Source organism: Anser cygnoides, chromosome 7 (genome assembly GCF_040182565.1).
Source record: "Anser cygnoides isolate HZ-2024a breed goose chromosome 7, Taihu_goose_T2T_genome, whole genome shotgun sequence".
Classification (NCBI taxonomy): domain Eukaryota; kingdom Metazoa; phylum Chordata; class Aves; order Anseriformes; family Anatidae; genus Anser; species Anser cygnoides.
The window spans coordinates 19,745,895-19,763,576 of NC_089879.1; the positions used below are offsets into that span (position 1 = coordinate 19,745,895).

Consider the following 17,682-nt stretch of genomic DNA (forward strand, 5'->3'; position numbering starts at 1 on the left):
GCGGTGATGTTGCTGGAGAAAAAAGCAAGAGAGAGAGGGAGGGGGAGAAAAAGGGCAATGATCTGTCATCCTCACTGATTTTTCAGAGGTCATGGGTTTTAGCGGCGTGGGTCTTGCCAAAACTCCTGCAGCAGTGCAAATGACCTCCATGGGCAGTTATTGAATGCTTTAGGGAACTAGGAACTCACAGTGTGTACTTGTCCAAGCTACAAGGTCCATTTTGTTATACAGCTTGTTACTCCCCGGCTAGCCTGGCTGCAGTTCCTGTGAACTGGAACCAGAAAGTAGTTTGTCAAACTGAAGCAGGCCATTGTTGAACACTCACAGCAGCAGACCTAGGTACTAGGTCCCCTCAGAATGAGCAGGGCAGGTGGAAAGGATGTTGCCTTGGCAAGTGAGTACCTGGCTTTGGGCTGATCTGGGAGTTAACTGTCAGAGTAGTGGCAGGTTGTGAAAGAAAACTGGTTGCTTCTCTCTGCAACCTCTTCTATCTCCTTGTGTCCAGAGTCTGGCTGAAATATGGCAACGAGTCAGGGGGAAATGTGTCTCCCTCTACTCAGCAGCCATTCTTAATGCCCCAGAAGAAAGAAGATGTAGTAGGAAGACAATGGCTCAAAAATCAGATGTTTTCTACTTGATCTGTAATCGCTGGTGCTTTGCCTACTACGTAATAGAAAGGCTTGTTAGCTTGGCAGACTGTGACTCCCTCCCAAAGAATTACACTGTAGTTTGAAGGCTTGCACTTCTGGCTGTAGTGGTAGGAGAGTATATGTTTAATTTAGCAAGGTATTTTCTGGATCCTGGCAGTAGATAGTTCATCTGCGTGTCCAGCTCTGGCAAAGACGTGATACAGGCTCTGCATCCCAAGAGCATACCTTGAGACAGCTAAGATTATTCTGGCATTGGGTTCTCTTCAAACTCTGTAGATTCTGAGTGTCTGGCAGGTGGGATCCAGTTGTGCCAGTCACTAACAAGAAGCTATTGAAAGGTTACCACAGAGACTGTGACATGAAGCACACCGAAGGGAATCTGATCCAGTGTCCTTCTCCCTTCCCTAGGCCGCTGTGTGCCTGGAGTAGTAGCTGTGGCAGAGCATACTCCAAACAGTGCTTCCCCTCCAAATTTTGACACCTGGGGAGCTAGTATGGCTGCTCTGATGCTTGGCAAGAACAGAACCTGCAAAGCATGAGAGCAGCTTCTGCCAGGGCACTGGTGTATGGCACATTGGAGTACTGAGATAAATGCGTTCCTCTCTCAAGGAAGGTGATGTTCCCAAGCATTGTAACATAAAAAGAGCCATCAATATGAAGCATTTCTGGATGTTTCATCTGGATTTATTGCATTCAGCAAAGCTCAGTGATACCAACACAAGTAATGACAGAAATAAGACTTTGTATCTGATTATGCATCTCGTTTACTGAATTAGAATAATTGGGAGATTAAAAGTGAGCTGCTGAAGTACTCTCTTTTATAAGATCTCCCATGTCTTTAAGCATCTTTGATGGCAAAGCGTCTGTAGGCTTGGAGCAGGTGCATTGTTAACCCACACGACTGTGGACAAAGCAGTCCTTGGAGGGGTCATTGTTCTCCACAACATCATAGTTGCAGCTTCTCTTGTTGAAAACGATTTTACATTTTTCTTTGTTATAACCAACAGGAGTATGAAAGCTATCATTGATAAACAGAAAAAAAATGTTAGACTGAGAGCAATAAAAGATTCAATAATTCAGTGGTTCAGTGACTATATATTGAACTACCAAACTAGTGCAGAGTGAGAAATCTCTGAAACTGTGACTTAGACCAGCCTAGCTAGCTTGAGCACCCACAGCTACAGCTTCCAGTGCCTCAACAGATGTCCTTCTGCAATGACATGCAGATGTACCAGTACGGGGAATTTTGTAGCACAGCACTCTACAATGTGACATAAGCATGGTCTCAGCATGTTTTATCTCTTTTCCATCAATTTTCATTATTTTCAGTATGCTTAGAGTGTGGTTTCTGTTTCCTGACAGTGGGTGTCACCTGAGAAAAGGCAATGATTGTAATCTAGCCATTTTGGCATTTTGAGAAGGTGGGATAAGAGGAAAAGAGGATGTTGGAAAGAGATACTTCAGAGCAGAGCCATGCCACTCTAGTGTCTGCATGTTCAATGTTCAGTGGAGAAAAGCATCTCTGAAAAGGGATTCAGATCATCCTGAGTTCTTTAGAGGATCTGTACTTAAGCGGCTTGTGGAATGAACTCCTTTCTACTCTCCACTTTCCCTGCCAAGGAATGACTTAACCACAGTGTAAGAGGGGTTCACAAGTTGCTCAGCATTAAAGACAAGCACCAACTGGATGTGCTTGGAAGGGCCTGTCTCCACCCCTAGTCAGCAGAAAGTGAACTAAGGTAAACACAGCCAAGGAGTCAAGTCATCTGAAGCCATGTGAGGCTTTTATCCCTCTGTGAGGGGTGAGGAAAGGCTCTCTTGTGCCTTTAGAGACTCATTTATTCCCAGCAGATGGAAACCTGTGGTCTTCCTATGGGCAATGATGCTGCCAGTGAGTTCAGACTTACAGGGAGCAGCAAGATATTTGGTTTTGGGTGCAGCTGCATCGGTAGCAATCATCTGTCCTTGAGATATGTCCAAAGGGGTACAGTTTTCCATTCAGGACACAGCCTGCATAACACAGCAACAAAACAAAAGATGTTCTTTAAGCCTCCACATTAAAGATGAAAGGTTTAAAAATGCCTATATATTTTCTGAAAATGTTTTTCCTGAGAATGATTAAACAGAAGTCATTTTGCCCTCCTGTCTATTACTTGGACTATTTTGAGAGCCTGAACTTGTTTCTTCTTTACTTCTTAGAGATAGTTTCAGTGTTACAGACCTGGGGTGAAAGTGAGCAACCAAACAGCCAGGTCTGCCATCTAGAACCACACTGCATTCAGAAATGCTCCCAAATCCAGCAGCAGCTCCACATGCTGGCATAGCACTAGCAACCCACCACCAATAGCAATAGTATTGCTGCAACTATACCCAGTCCAGGTGAAAATACTATTTTTCCCTAGTTTTGGTATCTTGGTGCCTCTTATTCAGGTCTTTCTGACAACTTCCACCTCCCTGATATTTTGGGCCCTTCCCAGCAGTTCTGCATAGAGTTGAGCCAACAAAAAAATATCAAATGAGAGCACTTTCCCTGTTCTTACCTTTGTCAGACTCCCCTGGCTTGTTTATTTTTGTAAAGCAATATGCATCACCCAGTGTCACAATGATGCCCATTGCAAGAAGGAAGGCGAGAAAGCTTTTCTGTAAAAGAGACATGGAGCACATGGCATGAATTTAATTCAACTTCGATTATCTTTGTTTTGAACAGATAAGTCACTGAACCTGAAACAAGAGTTAGAAACAACCTTATGTAAACAAGAAAATGTTGGAAAAAGGAAATCCAGATACTTCACTGCATTTTCCTTGCATGGGAAGAGACAAAATGATGTAACATAAATGTGTCTGCAGCATCCCTCCCTGTCAAAATCCAAGCTCTAGAAATCACCAAAAGCTTCCATAGTAGACTTAAAAGCCCTGTCAGATTCTTATTAGTGCTTTATTTATTGCCTTTGAGTCATATTTAGCTATTTCTCCTGTACATCACTGTCTGTGCGGCATCCCAGTGTTTCACTTCTGAGCACAGCAATTGCACCAAAATTTTGGCAATCTTTGGATCGCATAACTAATTAGATTCTGATAAGTTTTGTGAAATAGGTGGCTGGATAGAGAAGAGACACAAATTGGTGCCTTGGGGCAGAATCCCAGTGCTGTATATTCTGCTTAGCAGCGTGTGAAACATCTTGTCAAAACATGCACGCACAGGTCTGGTCATCCTTCTTCTTGCCTAGTGGTGGCAACAGATAAACATCTGCAAGAGCTCTTCAGAGGTGTCAGCTGGGACCTGCTGAACACCCAGGACTTCTCTGAAAAGGCCTGCATAACTTTGTAAGGGTACTTTTACTGGGGTAGAGGGTCTGGAGCCCCAGATTATTTTGATGAGTTCCTCAAGCTGGATAACTTAAGGCAAAAGTTTAGAAGTGGCCAGAGAATGAGAAGCAGTGAGGAACATACTTCAGTTTTCTTGATAGCACTTGCAGATCAACACATAAGGATTGTGAAATGAATAGTTGCTGTTCTGAACTCCAGAGGCTGTTGCAACTTGGAAGTGAGATTGAAAAAAACAATGAGAGGCTTTGCTTTTAGACAGCTCTGCTGCTTACCTTGAACTACTTGAATCATAAATGTCAAAAGAGTGAAAATTTCTGAACATGGAGACCCACGGGGAATCTCCTCTGTCTGTGTTGGAAGACCCTTGCTATTTTAGGTGCTTCTTTCTTACAGGGCCGAGGGGCATTTCTGGTGTTGTGAAAGGGAGGGGAAGGGACTATGGACTGGTCTGGGAAAGGTACAATGCTAATGTCCACAGTGGCTCTGCCATTTGGGTTCCTGAGGCTTTGGGGTAGAATAGAGCCAGCTGCCATGGTGAACACCATAGCCAGAAGGAGAAAAGCAAAGAAGAAAGACTGAAACTCTCAAACTTTAATTCCATGGTTTCCAGTCAAAGGAACATTGTCTAAGTACCTCCTGTTCTGTGAAGTTGTAGGAAAGTATACGTAACATTAAAATTGGTCTCTCATAAGGCTTCTCTTAAGGCATTTGAAGTGGATCTGTGGGGCTACTCATGGTGTGCAGCTGTATGGGGCTATGTGAGTTTGGGGACCTGTAGTTTTCCAGAGAGGATCTCTCTCAATAGGCTTGTGATGCTGCTAGCTTTATATTAGTTGTCCAGAGCATGCTGGTGGTGGTGCTTCCTCCAAACCGGTGCAGAGGTTTGCAGCTGCACAGGCTACTTCTATCAGAGGTCTGAGTGCTATACTCATGTCTTTATAGTAATGACTAAAATTTGTCATTTGCTGTCCTGGGCTGTGTTCTGTGAATGTTTTGTCTTTAGTTTGCTCCAACATCTGTCCTTATCTTGCTATTCAAAGAAATGTCAGTTAGGTGAAACCGGGCACGCTCCTCTCTCTAAAGAGCAAAGTTCTGGACCCTCTATTGGATTTGAACAGAAAGAGAAGGGGAAGTGTGTGGTGTTCAACCACTTCTGAACTGACCTTTTTCTGGAACAATCAATGGGTACACCAGCTAAGTAACAATTAGCTAGCAGCAAAGGTCCAACATATAATCAGGCTGAGCACAGAAGATATCAATGAGCAGTGGCAGAAACAATATCCTTTATTAAAAAATAGGTGACGTTATTACTGTCACACTAATGGCAAGGATTTCTAGTTCAACATAAGGGTTGCGTTGTTCTGGGTTTTCAAGAGCATGGCACCTCAAGGAATATTTTCTGCTTGTTTGCTCTCTTAAAAAGGGAATGCCACCAGCCATCTTGCAGAGCAGGATCTTCTGAACTGGATTTAATGGACTTTGCAACTGGATGAATTAATGTGAAATGAGGTGCCAGATTACCTTGTCCAACAAAGTCTTTTCCAACTGACTACAGACAAGACAAGCCCTAAGGAAAGCTTAAGCAAAGAAATAAGTAGATGATAATTTATCCCTTCATCTCCAAATCTACATATACTAAAGAAACTGCTAACTCTTCTTTAAAACTTATGCCATTCCCTAGATTATCATCAGAAGTAGTAATTGATGTCTGTAGTTTTGGGGACTAGGTGAGCACAAATTAGAGGAAAACTGGGCCATAGGGCTTTGTCTATCTATTTAGCAATACCTAACTGTTGATTCAGATTCTGCAAACAGATTTGGAGGTTTGAAAAGCTGAAACAGGACATGTCTTGATAAATCAAAAGAGAAAAACAGAATGAGTACACTGTATTACACATTTTGTTGTAAAGGGGCTATGTCTTATGCTTTATTTCATATCTATACCTTACAATATTCTGAATATTGTCACAAACAATTCTGAGAAAAGGATAACAGCAGGTGAAATACCTAGAGAGATATATATAGTTTGTTTGGTTTTTTTTTTTCAAATCATTACTAAGCAAAACCCAAATTCACAGTAATCTTCATAAATGTGTCCTTCTTTGAATCTTCTGTCAGTTTTTAACAGAATACATCCATATCTAATAGGGATATAGATATAGGCATAATTAGGTGAATCTTTCAAATACCCTTCTTTTGCAGTTTTAAAACATATAGTGATCTGTACCTTCCTTATAAAAAAAGCTAAGCCTTTACTCACCATTGTGTAATGTGTAGCTCCCAAAGAGCTCCAAGTCCCCAGAAGATCTCCACAAGTGCTTTGTTGTGGAATCTGAAAGCAAATGTTCTATGGTGCCTTTATGTTGAGCAATTTATGTCTAGAAAAATAGCTTGCTCAACTCAAATGCACTTATGTTGAAATTCCTGAAGAAATTGCTGAAGTTTTGCCAGCTGGCAAAGTTTGATTCTGTACAGCACTGACGTGAGTAAAGAGTTGAGATCAGAATCAAGTATTGCTCGGAAGCGTTATGATTAGAAAAAATGCCTTTCTGATAAAATTCAAGTATTGCTAGGTAAGCTGTAGGCAGAACTGTACGGTTAGTCCAGGTAATTTTCAGGAGTGGGAGAAATGCACACTGGTCATTTCTTCTATCAGTGGGCTGGAACATGCTTAGAATAGGAAACAAGGAATTAATAGCTTAGAGATCTCTTGCCAGATATTTGGATATGTATATTTAATGCTACTGTGTGTACTGCAAGATAACCAAAGGTACTTGGAAATAGCACTATTAAAACCTCTTAACATTCAGATGTTAATCAAAGCTGGATCAATTGCAACATTTCTCTTTCTCCTCAACTAAAAGAAGTATTTTCTAACAAATCAAAAGCCACCTGCTGTTCTTGTGGGACTGTTCAGGTTTTGATTTGAGTAACTGTGATAGAGTATGTGACCACTTTCATATGTGCAAAATGCTTTCACAAGTGAAAAATGTCAGAGTGCTAATCAAATACTCTGCTTTCTCTTACTCCTGCAACCTCTTTTCAGAAAGAAATAATAAGCTGTGGCCTATGTTTTAAAATAAATACTTAGCTATGGATGATAGCAAGCAATAGAACATTCATTCCCACATGAGACTGATCACCAGATTAAGGAACTTAGCCTATGATTTTAAGATTACATTTAGAAAGTTTGGAATAGTAAATAAAATTCGGCTGTACTGTAAGCTAAATAATTTGGGGTTTATTTGTTGTAAGAGTCAATTAAACTATTCACAGAGTTTTAGATATTTTGGAGTGGTGGAAAGAGAATTTGTCATTCACATACTTCCATGCACTGTGTATTTCTGAGAACTATTAATAATTAATTTAGCTTTTGGATGTGCTCATTCCAAAGAATTCAGCAGGAAAAACAACAACAAAATTGTAGTACATCACATCATAATTCCACGATCCCGTTGGAGTAAATGCTGAAGTTGAAGTCCATGCAGGTTTAATAATCACTTAGGAAAAAATACATAATTCATGAAAAGTTCATAAGCATTCAATTTTACAGACTACACACCTGTCTCTTCTTTGTTGTTGTTCTGCTATAATCACTACGTGTTTTAAAACTTTCATTTCATGAAAATCCTGTTTATGTCACTGAGAAAAAATGAATAACTTTAATTTTTCATCCTTTGCTTCCTGCATACCTGGTAATAGTCTTTTATCATCAAAATCTTCCTCTTGTCTGTGCTTATAGGCTGTCAAGTCAGCTTATAACTTCTCTTGGATGAGTACACTAGTTTTAGCCGTCAGGTGTGTAGTCCTGATTTCCTTTCATTCCTGTAACCCATTTCTGAACAGTCTCCAATTCGACAGTATCTCATCTCAAAACTGAATAGAGAAAAAGACATGGAAGTTTGCCTGTGCTGTGAAAATAACCCCAGATATTAAGAAAAGACATATTGCCTTTGCTGTATCACCACTGCTATGTTAAGCACCATATTTTTCTAAGTACAGAACTTTGGCTTTCCATCCCTGAATTCTTTTCAGACCCACTGATATTCATGCAAAATTCCCATTTCTACAAACTGTAAAAAATCTCTAAAGCATAGATTAAGCAATGCAGTTTATTTCACCATCAGCACAACTTTAATCAGTATTTGACTCATTAAGCATTGTTTGCAAACTCTCCCAACAATGAGTTTATGTTTTCACCCAGATCACTTGATATAGATGAATCATACAAGTGTAGAGGAACTGTTGAGCATGTGTACCCACCTATGGCTCGCACCAGATTTACATTATTCCCTTCCCTTCACCTACCATGTTCAGGCTTTGCTAACCCCAGGTCACCTTGGGCTTGACAAGAAATTTTATGCCTGTCCTTTTGTGGTTTTTCATAGACAGCTCAAAGCAAGACTGGTTTTGCTTTCAAGGCACTTGTTAGGCAGAACACCTTATTCTTCTGTCAATGAGCTCTTGATAAACACGTTGGAGCCCTGCCAGGCGTGTTGCTCATTGTCTGCTGGTAGGCTGGCATTTCTCTGAGTGTCTTTGAACCTCCCGTTTCAGGACACACAGATCTTGCTTTAAGAGAATTGTTTCCCCAGTCTCTTCCTCAAGTCTTAGATCGCGCTACACTTCCAGTGAGATGATTTTAATACACTTTTTGCAAGAATGATTGTTTCCATAATAACGTGCTGATTTGCTTTTCACCTGTTGTCATACAGGAAGAAGAGAGACAAAACTGCCTTGAAGGTCTGCCCAAGGCATCAGGAAACATTTGTAGGGCTTTGTTGGTATGACAACCACTACTTGGACCTTTCCTAATTTCCCAGTTGAATGCTGCTAAACACGTCTGGTCTCTTTCAGCTTCTCATTTCTCAGCACTTTCTCAGAAGTGTTGACACTTGGAGAAATACCTGAAAAGCTCATCCTGCCCAGCTATCATAGTATTATTTTTCTAGATGTTACAAGTACTTTTCTGGGACCTTCCAGCAGGCAGCCCAGTATGACCCAGTATTTATCCAGCCTGCTGTGAGCCAGCAGCAGATACTCAGACCATCGCTTGCCTTTGCCTGGGCAAACTGAGGCTGGATGAGCAGGTCTCCCTGAGCAGCCAGCCCACCCGAGGGGGCTGGAGCAGCAAGAGACACAAGCCAGCAGCAACAGTGGAAAGCAAGGTGGAAGGGATTCAGTTCAAAGGAGCTGAATTCACCTTCTTTCAGGGGTGTATGAAATCCTACCAGACTGATTTGGGGTGATGGAAAGACGGTGATTTGCCGCTATTGTGCCATTCCTGTGTGCAGGATTGATGTATGCACTGCAACAGCAATCTATTAACAGCAATTAAAAAGTCCTTTAATGATCCTTTAATAGTTTTTCAAGCAGTGTTGCTTATATGCATACACAGAACCTAGCATGAATTCTTTGGTATGCTTCTAAACTATCCTGCAGCTTTATTCCCTTTGTAACTGCTTTCAGCTTCTCATCTAAGTATGTATAGTTTTGATCTATCCAAATTCACTTAAAAAGCAATATGCCTTTCCCTTCTTTTTAAATGTAAGCTGCATGTTCTTACTTTCTATCATCAAAGCTTTCACTTTCAGCTCCTGCCCCACCAGAAGACATCTGTCCCTTGTGATGGGCTAATCCTCGATGGAAGAACAAGGATTTTGCAATGTTCACTGCCGATTCCATCTAAGATACATATACCATACAGACAAATATTTGTACAGAAATCACACAGAGAACTAAAGTTTACATATATTGGAAATAGCAGTTTTAGCTTAACTAAGTTCCAAGTCCACCAAAGAAGGCTGGAAAACATCTGTTAACTTCTGCATTCTTCAGATTAGATCTTAGGGCTTGAATCAAGCAAAGCACTTAAATATGCCCCTGGCTTTAGACGTGTGGGTAATTTCATTGTCTCCAGTGAAGCCACTCCTTGTTCTCAAGCATAGGCTTGGTAAAGGCTTTGCTGGATCAAAACCAGGGTCATATGGTGGGAACATAAACTCACAGTTCTCCTGAATCCTCGTTGCTTTATCAAGTATGATATATCAACTGATATGGGAAGTGTGATTTCTCGACCTATTTACAAAAGTGGGAGGGTAGAAATATTTCACTACTCATGTGAGTTTCTTATTTCCATTTTTTGATAAAGAATGAATGGGACAACCATGGGACTATGATTTGAGCATCTTTTTATTTGTTGATTCTAATATTGACCTGATGCATTACTTCGGGTGGCTCGCTTAAGTGTGTTGGAGGTTACAAGTTTCAGAGCTTACTACCTGACTATAGAGGACTTCAGACCTCGGAGATGGAGCCCGATACTCACCTTCCCCTGCCTCCTCACACACTAGGCAGTCCTGCCCTACTGCAAGGGAATTCCAGGGTAATGGTCATCCTCTAAGACCACGGTTTTATCATTAGAGATTAACTTTTAGGAACAAAAACCACATGGGGTAACTGATGAGCCAGCAAAGTCATGTGTGTCTGAGTCCAGATTCTTTTAGAGGGCTAGCAGTTCTGCTCTTTTTCCTTCTTTAGGACTTTTAGTTACCTGAAATGAGTTTATCAGCCCTGTTTTGTTTTGGTTTGTTTTGGTCTGGTTTTTGGTTATTGTTTTGTTTTTCCTGCTTGTATGACAACTTATTTCAGCAAGAAAAATCCATTTAATTTGACTGAGTACCTGGCAGCAAGGACTTTTAGGTAATGGGTAATCACAGTCTGCTAATTTCTGATACGCAGGTTATAATTAATTATTTTAAAGGAAAGGTCAGCTGATTTTGGATTCCCTGAGATGAATTCTCTGATACACAAGTGGTGTGGTCTGTCATGCATTGACCAGCAGAGGAGGAAGTACCCCTGGGGGCTTCAGGCAGGTCCAGTGCATGTGCTTATTTCTAGCTATAGACACTCCTTTCTACACTGTGCACCAGGCACCGAGGCATACTCCAGCCCTGACTTCAGTAGCCAGCCCCAGGTTCTAGTAATTGCAGGGCTTGGACAGCTGCATCTCAATCCATGTCTGTACCAACCTACACAACACAATATATGCAGAAGAATGAGGAGTGGCAGGAAAAATGAAGAACAATGCATGAACTGTGGTGTTGTTTTTTTTTCCTGGCATGATAAAGGAGCTTATCTTTTTATTGTAAATGAACTGTTTCTTTTGTTTGCATCCTGTTCTAAAATTATAAAAAACATATTTACTTTGTGTTAGGAAAGCTGGTTGTGGTATTCTTTTTTTTTTTTTTTTTTAAATAAAAACACTTTGTAAACATTTGTGAGATTAACCAAATGCTGTGTCTGTTTAAGCTTTTGTTAGCATTTCAAATTTAAGGCAACAGAAAGCAGTACTTCTGCCAAAGGTTTTACCTACAAAAAAAAAAATATCCAGGCTAGCTGTATGGCATATCATTACCCTGGATTCTCAAGAAGAGAGAATTATATTTAAATTGATACCAAATTTCACATCAAGATCCTAAATCTTTGTCTACTGTAAGCTGTAAATTCTTCATGAACAAACACTAATATGAGTTTAGTAAATGCTTCATCCAAAGAGTTTAAAAATAAATGAAAGAGAAAAAAATCAGATGATCCTTCTAATAGCCCTGTACCAACTCAGAATATATGTTTTTTTATTTCATAGTCAGCATATGGGGTTTAGAAATTATTCTGTGCTTAAAATAGTTGCTTATGGTCTAGAAGCAAATAAATACAGCATACACAATATCTCCTTAAAGCTGGCCATGTTGCTTTTGGGATATTTTCTGGACAAAGCAACCTATTACTTGCTTTGAGAGTAGTCAGGATCCATTCCAAATGGAAATGTTTGCCCTCGGCTCTGTAGAAGTTGTGCAGAGGCAATAACTGTGGTCATACATACCAAGTGCACACCACTGGCCTTCAAATGATTTTCAAGGTTCCATTATCTTGTCTTTAGCCTTCTGCAGCCATTCTGCAGCTGTGAAAAGTCCTGTGCAGTTCCATGGGCCTGTGGAAATCATTGTGGATGCTATTGAAGATGAGTTGTCAGCTTGTGCAAGAGTGTAAATACTGGATTTTCTCCTTTGCTTTGCAGTTGCTTTTTGTACCGATGCTTGCAGATGTTTCTTTGTGAACACAAAGAACATGCTTTGTGGTTAGGACAACCGACACTTAAACTGGTGGATTAAGGAGTCTTACTGTGCTCTTTGGTCTGGGTACCTCCAAGCATTTCTCATACTTGTCTCACCCTTTTTTCTCCCCAGCCCATGCCTTAGTTTCCAGAGGAAGGAAGCTTAGGGACCTAAGCCAGGAGAAAGTCATCCAGATTGCTACAGCACAGAATACTAATGTGTGCCAGGATGAACCCTCCACTGCTCAGTCTAAGCTCAGCTAATTTCATTATCATATTGAGGAGGCAAACTCCAGACACATATTTACATCTGTGTCTCAAGCTCAGTTGGGAAATCCCCAGAGCCAGCTGTAATTTCATATTCGTGATGCCAAGTCTCTATGTAAGCAAGCTTCTAGATCAGAACAGCGAACTTTCATTGCTATTGCCTCCAGTCCTAAGTGTTGTTTTACCAGAACCAACCAGAAGATTCATCAGCTGGCAGCAGTCTGGGATAGTATATGTTTAGAGACAAGGCTAACAAGCAGTTTCTGGATGGTCAGTGACTTTTTCTGCCATGGAGCTTCACTACAGAAAACAGACTGAAATAGGACCGGGAAGAGGTCCGTGAAAGTTTGTTTCCTCTTGCATCATGTCTGCGTAAATATAGCAACCCATTATACTGTGCTAGTTCTTCATCAGAAACTGGAGGGATGTAACTTCTGTCCTGGTGGCCATGCAGGAAAGAGCTTGCCCCACAGCCTGATTCCAGAAGCACTCTGCCCTGCTCTGGAAGGTCCTAGGGAATCTGAACTACACAAATACAGATCTCAATGTCACATAGAAATAGCAAGCTATGCCACAGAGCTCAGGCATGCCTGTAAGCATGGGTATCAGGCAGCTCAGCTCTGTGCAGTCTTACATGGTCTGTTTCTTAGCATGCAGATCAGTCCCTGATGATAAATGTGATTATTGGTACATTTACATTGTATACTTATATGTAAAGTTCTGGGGGGAACAGCAAGTGCTTTTTCGTGTTGTCATCTTCTCTTTAACCTCTACAAGGAATATAGCAAAATTCTTCTCCAAAAGGAATTTTGGGATTGAAATGTTCTTTGGGTGCCTGACAATAATGTTTAGGTTGGACCTTCATGAAGGCAGATTTTTATTGTGCTCTTTGTAGCCCCATCTGCTCAGAGATTGGTGTACATGTCTCAAAGAAACAATTTTCCCTAAGGAACATTTAGGTTCCATGTTGCTGTCTTTCTTTTTTCCTACTGGAACCTAATCCACAAGGTCCTCAGACCTGAAGCTGCCTGGTTGCAAGACCTTGAATTTTTCAGCATCACGACACATAGAGCATATAAACCCCACGTTTTGTAACGCACAAAGTTCTGTGCCAAGCAGACAAACACTTTGCATTAACAACCAAGAACTTGTTGGATTTAATCCCACATTTCAATAAATATGGAAACTAACTAAAGGCTTTGCTGCTTTTTGGAATGCTGCAGAGGAAGGAACTATGGCAAAACACTGAGAGCCTGGAGAATAATTTTAGATTAATCCCATCTGTGTAGCATTTTTACAACCTTGCTCAGGATGTTGTTGTGAAACGATCCTGAACAAACATTTGTCTACTTGTACTTTTTTTGATTTTCTGCTTTATTATGTCTATTAAAATACTTTAAATGCGACTAAGGCTGAAGGTTTGAGCCAGCTTAGCGACGGTATCTTCTTATAGAACCGGCACTGAGGAGGGCGGCGGGTGCCCGGAGGGCTGGTTGTTCCCCTCAGCCACAGCCACACACACACACCCCGAGGCCTGCGGCCTGCCTGTTGCCGCCCGCCCCTCACCCTGCTCCCGCGGCGCCGCCGCGCCCCCTGCCGCCCCGGGCCGGCCTCACGCAGGCCTCGCCCCGCTGGGGCGGAGGCTTCGGGGCGGGCCGTGCCGGGCCGGGCCTCACATGACCGCGCTCAGCTGACTGCGGCGCCCGGGGTGCGGCGCGGCCCGGCCCGTGGTCACGGTGAGCGGCGGGGAGGGCCCCGGCCCCGGCCCCTCGCCCGTCTGCCCCTCGCCTCACGGCCCTTCTCCCGCAGATGATGAACGGGGCGCAGGACGCGGCGGAGCCGGCGCCGGTGTGGGAGCGGCCCTGGTCGCTGGAGGAGATCCGTAAGGGCAGCCAGAGCTGGTCCTTGGCCTCGGACGCCGGGGTGAGCAGCGGGACCGGGGGACGGGGATGGAGGGGGCCGGGACCAGGCGTGTGCGTGGCGGTGAGGGCGCGATCGCAGCCGGCTGTGGCGCAGGGGGGCAGAAGGAGCTGCCCCCGAGCGCTGCCTTCCCCTGTCCACAACAGCTGCTGCGGTTTCTGCAAGAGTTCTCCCAGCAAACCATTTCCAGGACGCACGAGATCAAGAAGCAAGTGGACGGGCTGATCAGTGAAACAAAAGCCGCGGACTGTCGCCTCCACAATGTCTTCAACGACTTTCTCATGTTGTCCAACACGCAGTTCATAGAGAACGTGAGTATGTTGGTGTGTGGCGTCAAGCTTGTGCTTCAGACCCTGGCGTGTCCACGCGCTGTAACTGGTAAAAATGCTTTCACTTCGTGGCAAGTGTTGGTTTAGAGACGGAGTGGCGTATAAACACTTTATTTTAAAAGGTCTCCCAAATCCTTCGTGAGTGAGGCACAGTCCAAGATGTGCAGATTCCCTTTTGCCTCTTCTGAGTTACTTACCTCCTTGTTTATGTGTGATGTGGCGATTGGGATTTCCTTTCCAGGATTATGAGTGCGTTGGGATCTCTGGGGTGCCTTGGCACATCTTTACAGGTAGCATGAATGTAGCACTTGGTTGTCTAAATATAAAGAATGCTGTACAGTGCTGTAAGCTTGCTCAGTGCTGTTACACAAACTGCGTTTAACGTAAAATTAGAGGTGCTAGTCTGCAGGTGGTTGTCTATTATATTTGATCAGGGATCGCTGCCTGTTAGTGAATCGTACCATTTTGTGAATGTTGCTGCTTTGGAAAGGTTACAAGAAAGATGTGAAAGCCCCTTATGATACTGTATTGCTAATAACAAGTGTGTAATTAAGATGTAGAGCTTTAATAGTTTTACAGATTTGTGGGTTTTGTTTTTTTCCCTAGCACTGGCCTTTATCAAGTATTTTGTTTTGATCAGCATTCCTTGCAGGCCACATGTATCTCCTCTGAAGCCATGATGCCATTATTGGAAAGATGCTGGCAGAGGACAAGGCAATGAAAATCTGGGTTTCCGTTGTGGGTGTTGCTTTTTTTTTTTTTTTTTTCCTCAGTACAGCAGTGTCTTTACTGGCCTACCTTTGCTGTTCAGCTTAACGATTTTGCTGAGAACAGTTTGTACCAAATGTCTTAAGTCTTGGGTACTTCGAAACGTTTGTGCCCAAATTTAAGCCCACAGAAACGGGTCCTCACTTCTAGTTCTCAATTTAGCAATAGAAAGAGCCATGTCTCTTCCAAGGGGATAACTTTGATCTGTGCTTGAGAGATTTGGATTCAAGTTTGCAGATTCAAGGAGTGTTCTTTATTTCCCTGTGTCTCCTTGTAGCTGTTCCTACAATAGAATACCAAAAGTACTGGATGGAGGGATCATCAGAACAAACTGAAGTCTGAGGGAGGCTAACACTAAGTACTCCACTAAACCATATCCCTAAGCTCTACATCTAAACGTCTTTTAAAGACCTCCAGGGATGGTGACTCCACCACCTCCCTGGGCAGCCCGTTCCAATGCTTAATAACCCTTTCGGTAAAGAAGTACTTCCTAACATCCAACCTAAAACTCCCCTGTCGCAACTTTAGCCCATTCCCCCTCGTCCTGTCACTAGGCACGTGGGAGAATAGACCAACCCCCACCTCTCTACAGCCTCCTTTCAGGTAACTGTAGAGAGCGATGAGGTCGCCCCTGAGCCTCCTCTTCTCCAGGCTGAACAAGCCCAGCTCCCTCAGCCGCTCCTCGTAAGACTTGTTCTCCAGACCCCTCACCAGCTTGGTCGCCCTTCTCTGGACTCGCTCGAGCACGTCCATGTCCTTCCTGTAGCGAGGGGCCCAAAACTGAACACAGTACTCGAGGTGCGGCCTCACCAGAGCCGAGTACAGGGGCACAATCACTTCCCTCGACCTGCTGGCCACACTGCTTCTTATACAGGCCAGGATGCCGTTGGCCTTCTTGGCCACCTGAGCACACTGCTGGCTCATATTCAGCCGACTATCCACCAATACTCCCAGGTCCTTCTCGGCCAGGCAGCTTTCCAGCCACTCATCTCCCAGCCTGTAGCTCTGCTTGGGGTTGTTGCAGCCCAGGTGCAGGACCCGGCACTTGGCCTTGTTGAACTTCATGCAGTTGACCTCAGCCCATCGCTCCAGCCTATCCAGATCCTCCTGCAGAGCCTTCCTGCCCTCAAGCAGATCGACACACGCACTTAGCTTGGTGTCATCTGCAAACTTACTGAGGGTGCACTGGACGCCCTCATCCAGATCATCGATAAAGATATTAAAGAGGACCGGCCCCAGTACCGAGCCCTGGGGGACTCCACTAGTGACCGGCCTCCAACCAGATTTGACTCCATTCACCACAACTCTCTGGGCCCGGCCATCCAGCCAGTTTCTAACCCAGCGAAGCGTACGCCAGTCCAAGCCACGAGCAGCCAGTTTCTTGAGGAGAATGTTGTGGGGAACGGTGTCAAAAGCCTTACTTAGGTCAAGGTAGACCACGTCCACAGCCTTTCCCTCATCCACCAAGCGCGTCACTTGGTCATAGAAGGAGATCAGGTTCGTCAAGCAGGACCTGCCTTTCATAAACCCATGCTGACTGGGCCTGATCGCCTGCTTGCCCTGCAAGTGCCGCGTGATGACCCTCAAGATAATCTGCTCCATGAGCTTCCCCGGCACTGAGGTCAAACTGACAGGCCTATAGTTCCCCGGGTCTGCCCTCCGGCCCTTCTTATAGATGGGCGTCACATTGGCTAGCCGCCAGTCAACCGGGACCTCCCCCGATAGCCAGGACTGCCGATAAATGATGGAAAGCGGCTCGGCCAGCTCCTCCGCCAGTTCTCGCAGTACCCTTGGGTGGATCCCATCCGGCCCCATCGACTTGCGCACATCCAAGCTCCGTAGCAGGTCGCCAACCATTTCCTCATGGATAGCGAAGGCCACATCCTGCTCCCCATCCCCTTCCACCAGCTCAGGGCACTGGGTGTCCGGAGAACAACCGGTATTGCCGCTAAAGACTGAGGCAAAGGCGGCATTAAGCACCTCAGCCTTTTCCTCATCCTTAGTAACTAGGTTTCCCCTCGCATCCAGTAAAGGATGGAGATTCTCCCTAGTCCTCCGTTTCGCGTTGATGTATTTGTAAAAGGATTTTTTGTTGTCTTTAACGGCAGTAGCCAGATTGAGCTCCAGATGAGCTTTGGCCTTTCTAATTTTCTCCCTGCACAGCCTCGCTACATCCTTGTAGTCCTCCTCAGTGGCCCGCCCTTTTTTCCAAAGATTATAAACCCTCTTTTTTCTGCTAAGCTCCAGCCGCAACTCTCTGTTGAGCCAGGCCGGTCTTCTTCCACGCCGGCTCATCTTTGGGCACGTG

The 17,682-nt window shown here is 43.8% G+C and overlaps 2 protein-coding genes across 7 annotated transcripts in view; one reads left to right on the top strand and one right to left on the bottom strand.

Annotated features, from left to right (window-relative positions):
• Positions 1 to 1,312: 1,312 nt before the first annotated feature.
• LOC106034024 (beta-microseminoprotein-like) lies at positions 1,313 to 3,329 on the bottom strand. Its single transcript, XM_048069184.2, has 3 exons — positions 3,191 to 3,329; positions 2,558 to 2,660; positions 1,313 to 1,668 (listed from the first exon to the last, which is right to left on the bottom strand). Exons 1-3 carry the CDS (start codon positions 3,312 to 3,314, stop codon positions 1,539 to 1,541), a joined length of 357 nt encoding a protein of 118 aa, XP_047925141.1. The 5' UTR covers positions 3,315 to 3,329; the 3' UTR covers positions 1,313 to 1,538.
• A 10,627-nt stretch (positions 3,330 to 13,956) lies between these two features.
• The window catches only part of WASHC2C (WASH complex subunit 2C), a 36,366-nt gene continuing 32,640 nt past the window's right edge, over positions 13,957 to 17,682 (top strand). For 5 of the 6 annotated variants that reach the window (XM_048069164.2, XM_048069169.2, XM_048069170.2 and 2 more), the window contains exons 1-3: positions 13,957 to 14,093; positions 14,167 to 14,280; positions 14,424 to 14,588. In XM_048069164.2, the coding sequence (XP_047925121.2) occupies positions 14,167 to 14,280; positions 14,424 to 14,588 (279 nt within the window). In that variant the 5' untranslated portion in view covers positions 13,957 to 14,093. The remainder of the gene's footprint in view (positions 14,094 to 14,166; positions 14,281 to 14,423; positions 14,589 to 17,682) is intronic. The other variant, XM_048069166.2, reaches the window with a different exon arrangement.

Coding starts and splice junctions, on each gene's coding strand:
- LOC106034024 (XM_048069184.2), bottom strand. CDS start 3,314: ATGTGCTCCATGTCTCTTTTACAGAAAAGCTTTCTCGCCTTCCTTCTT. Junction 2,661..3,190: donor GCCAGGGGAGTCTGACAAAG/GTAAGAACAGGG, acceptor TGTGTTATGCAG/GCTGTGTCCTGAATGGAAAA. Junction 1,669..2,557: donor CAAATATCTTGCTGCTCCCT/GTAAGTCTGAAC, acceptor TATCAATGATAG/CTTTCATACTCCTGTTGGTT.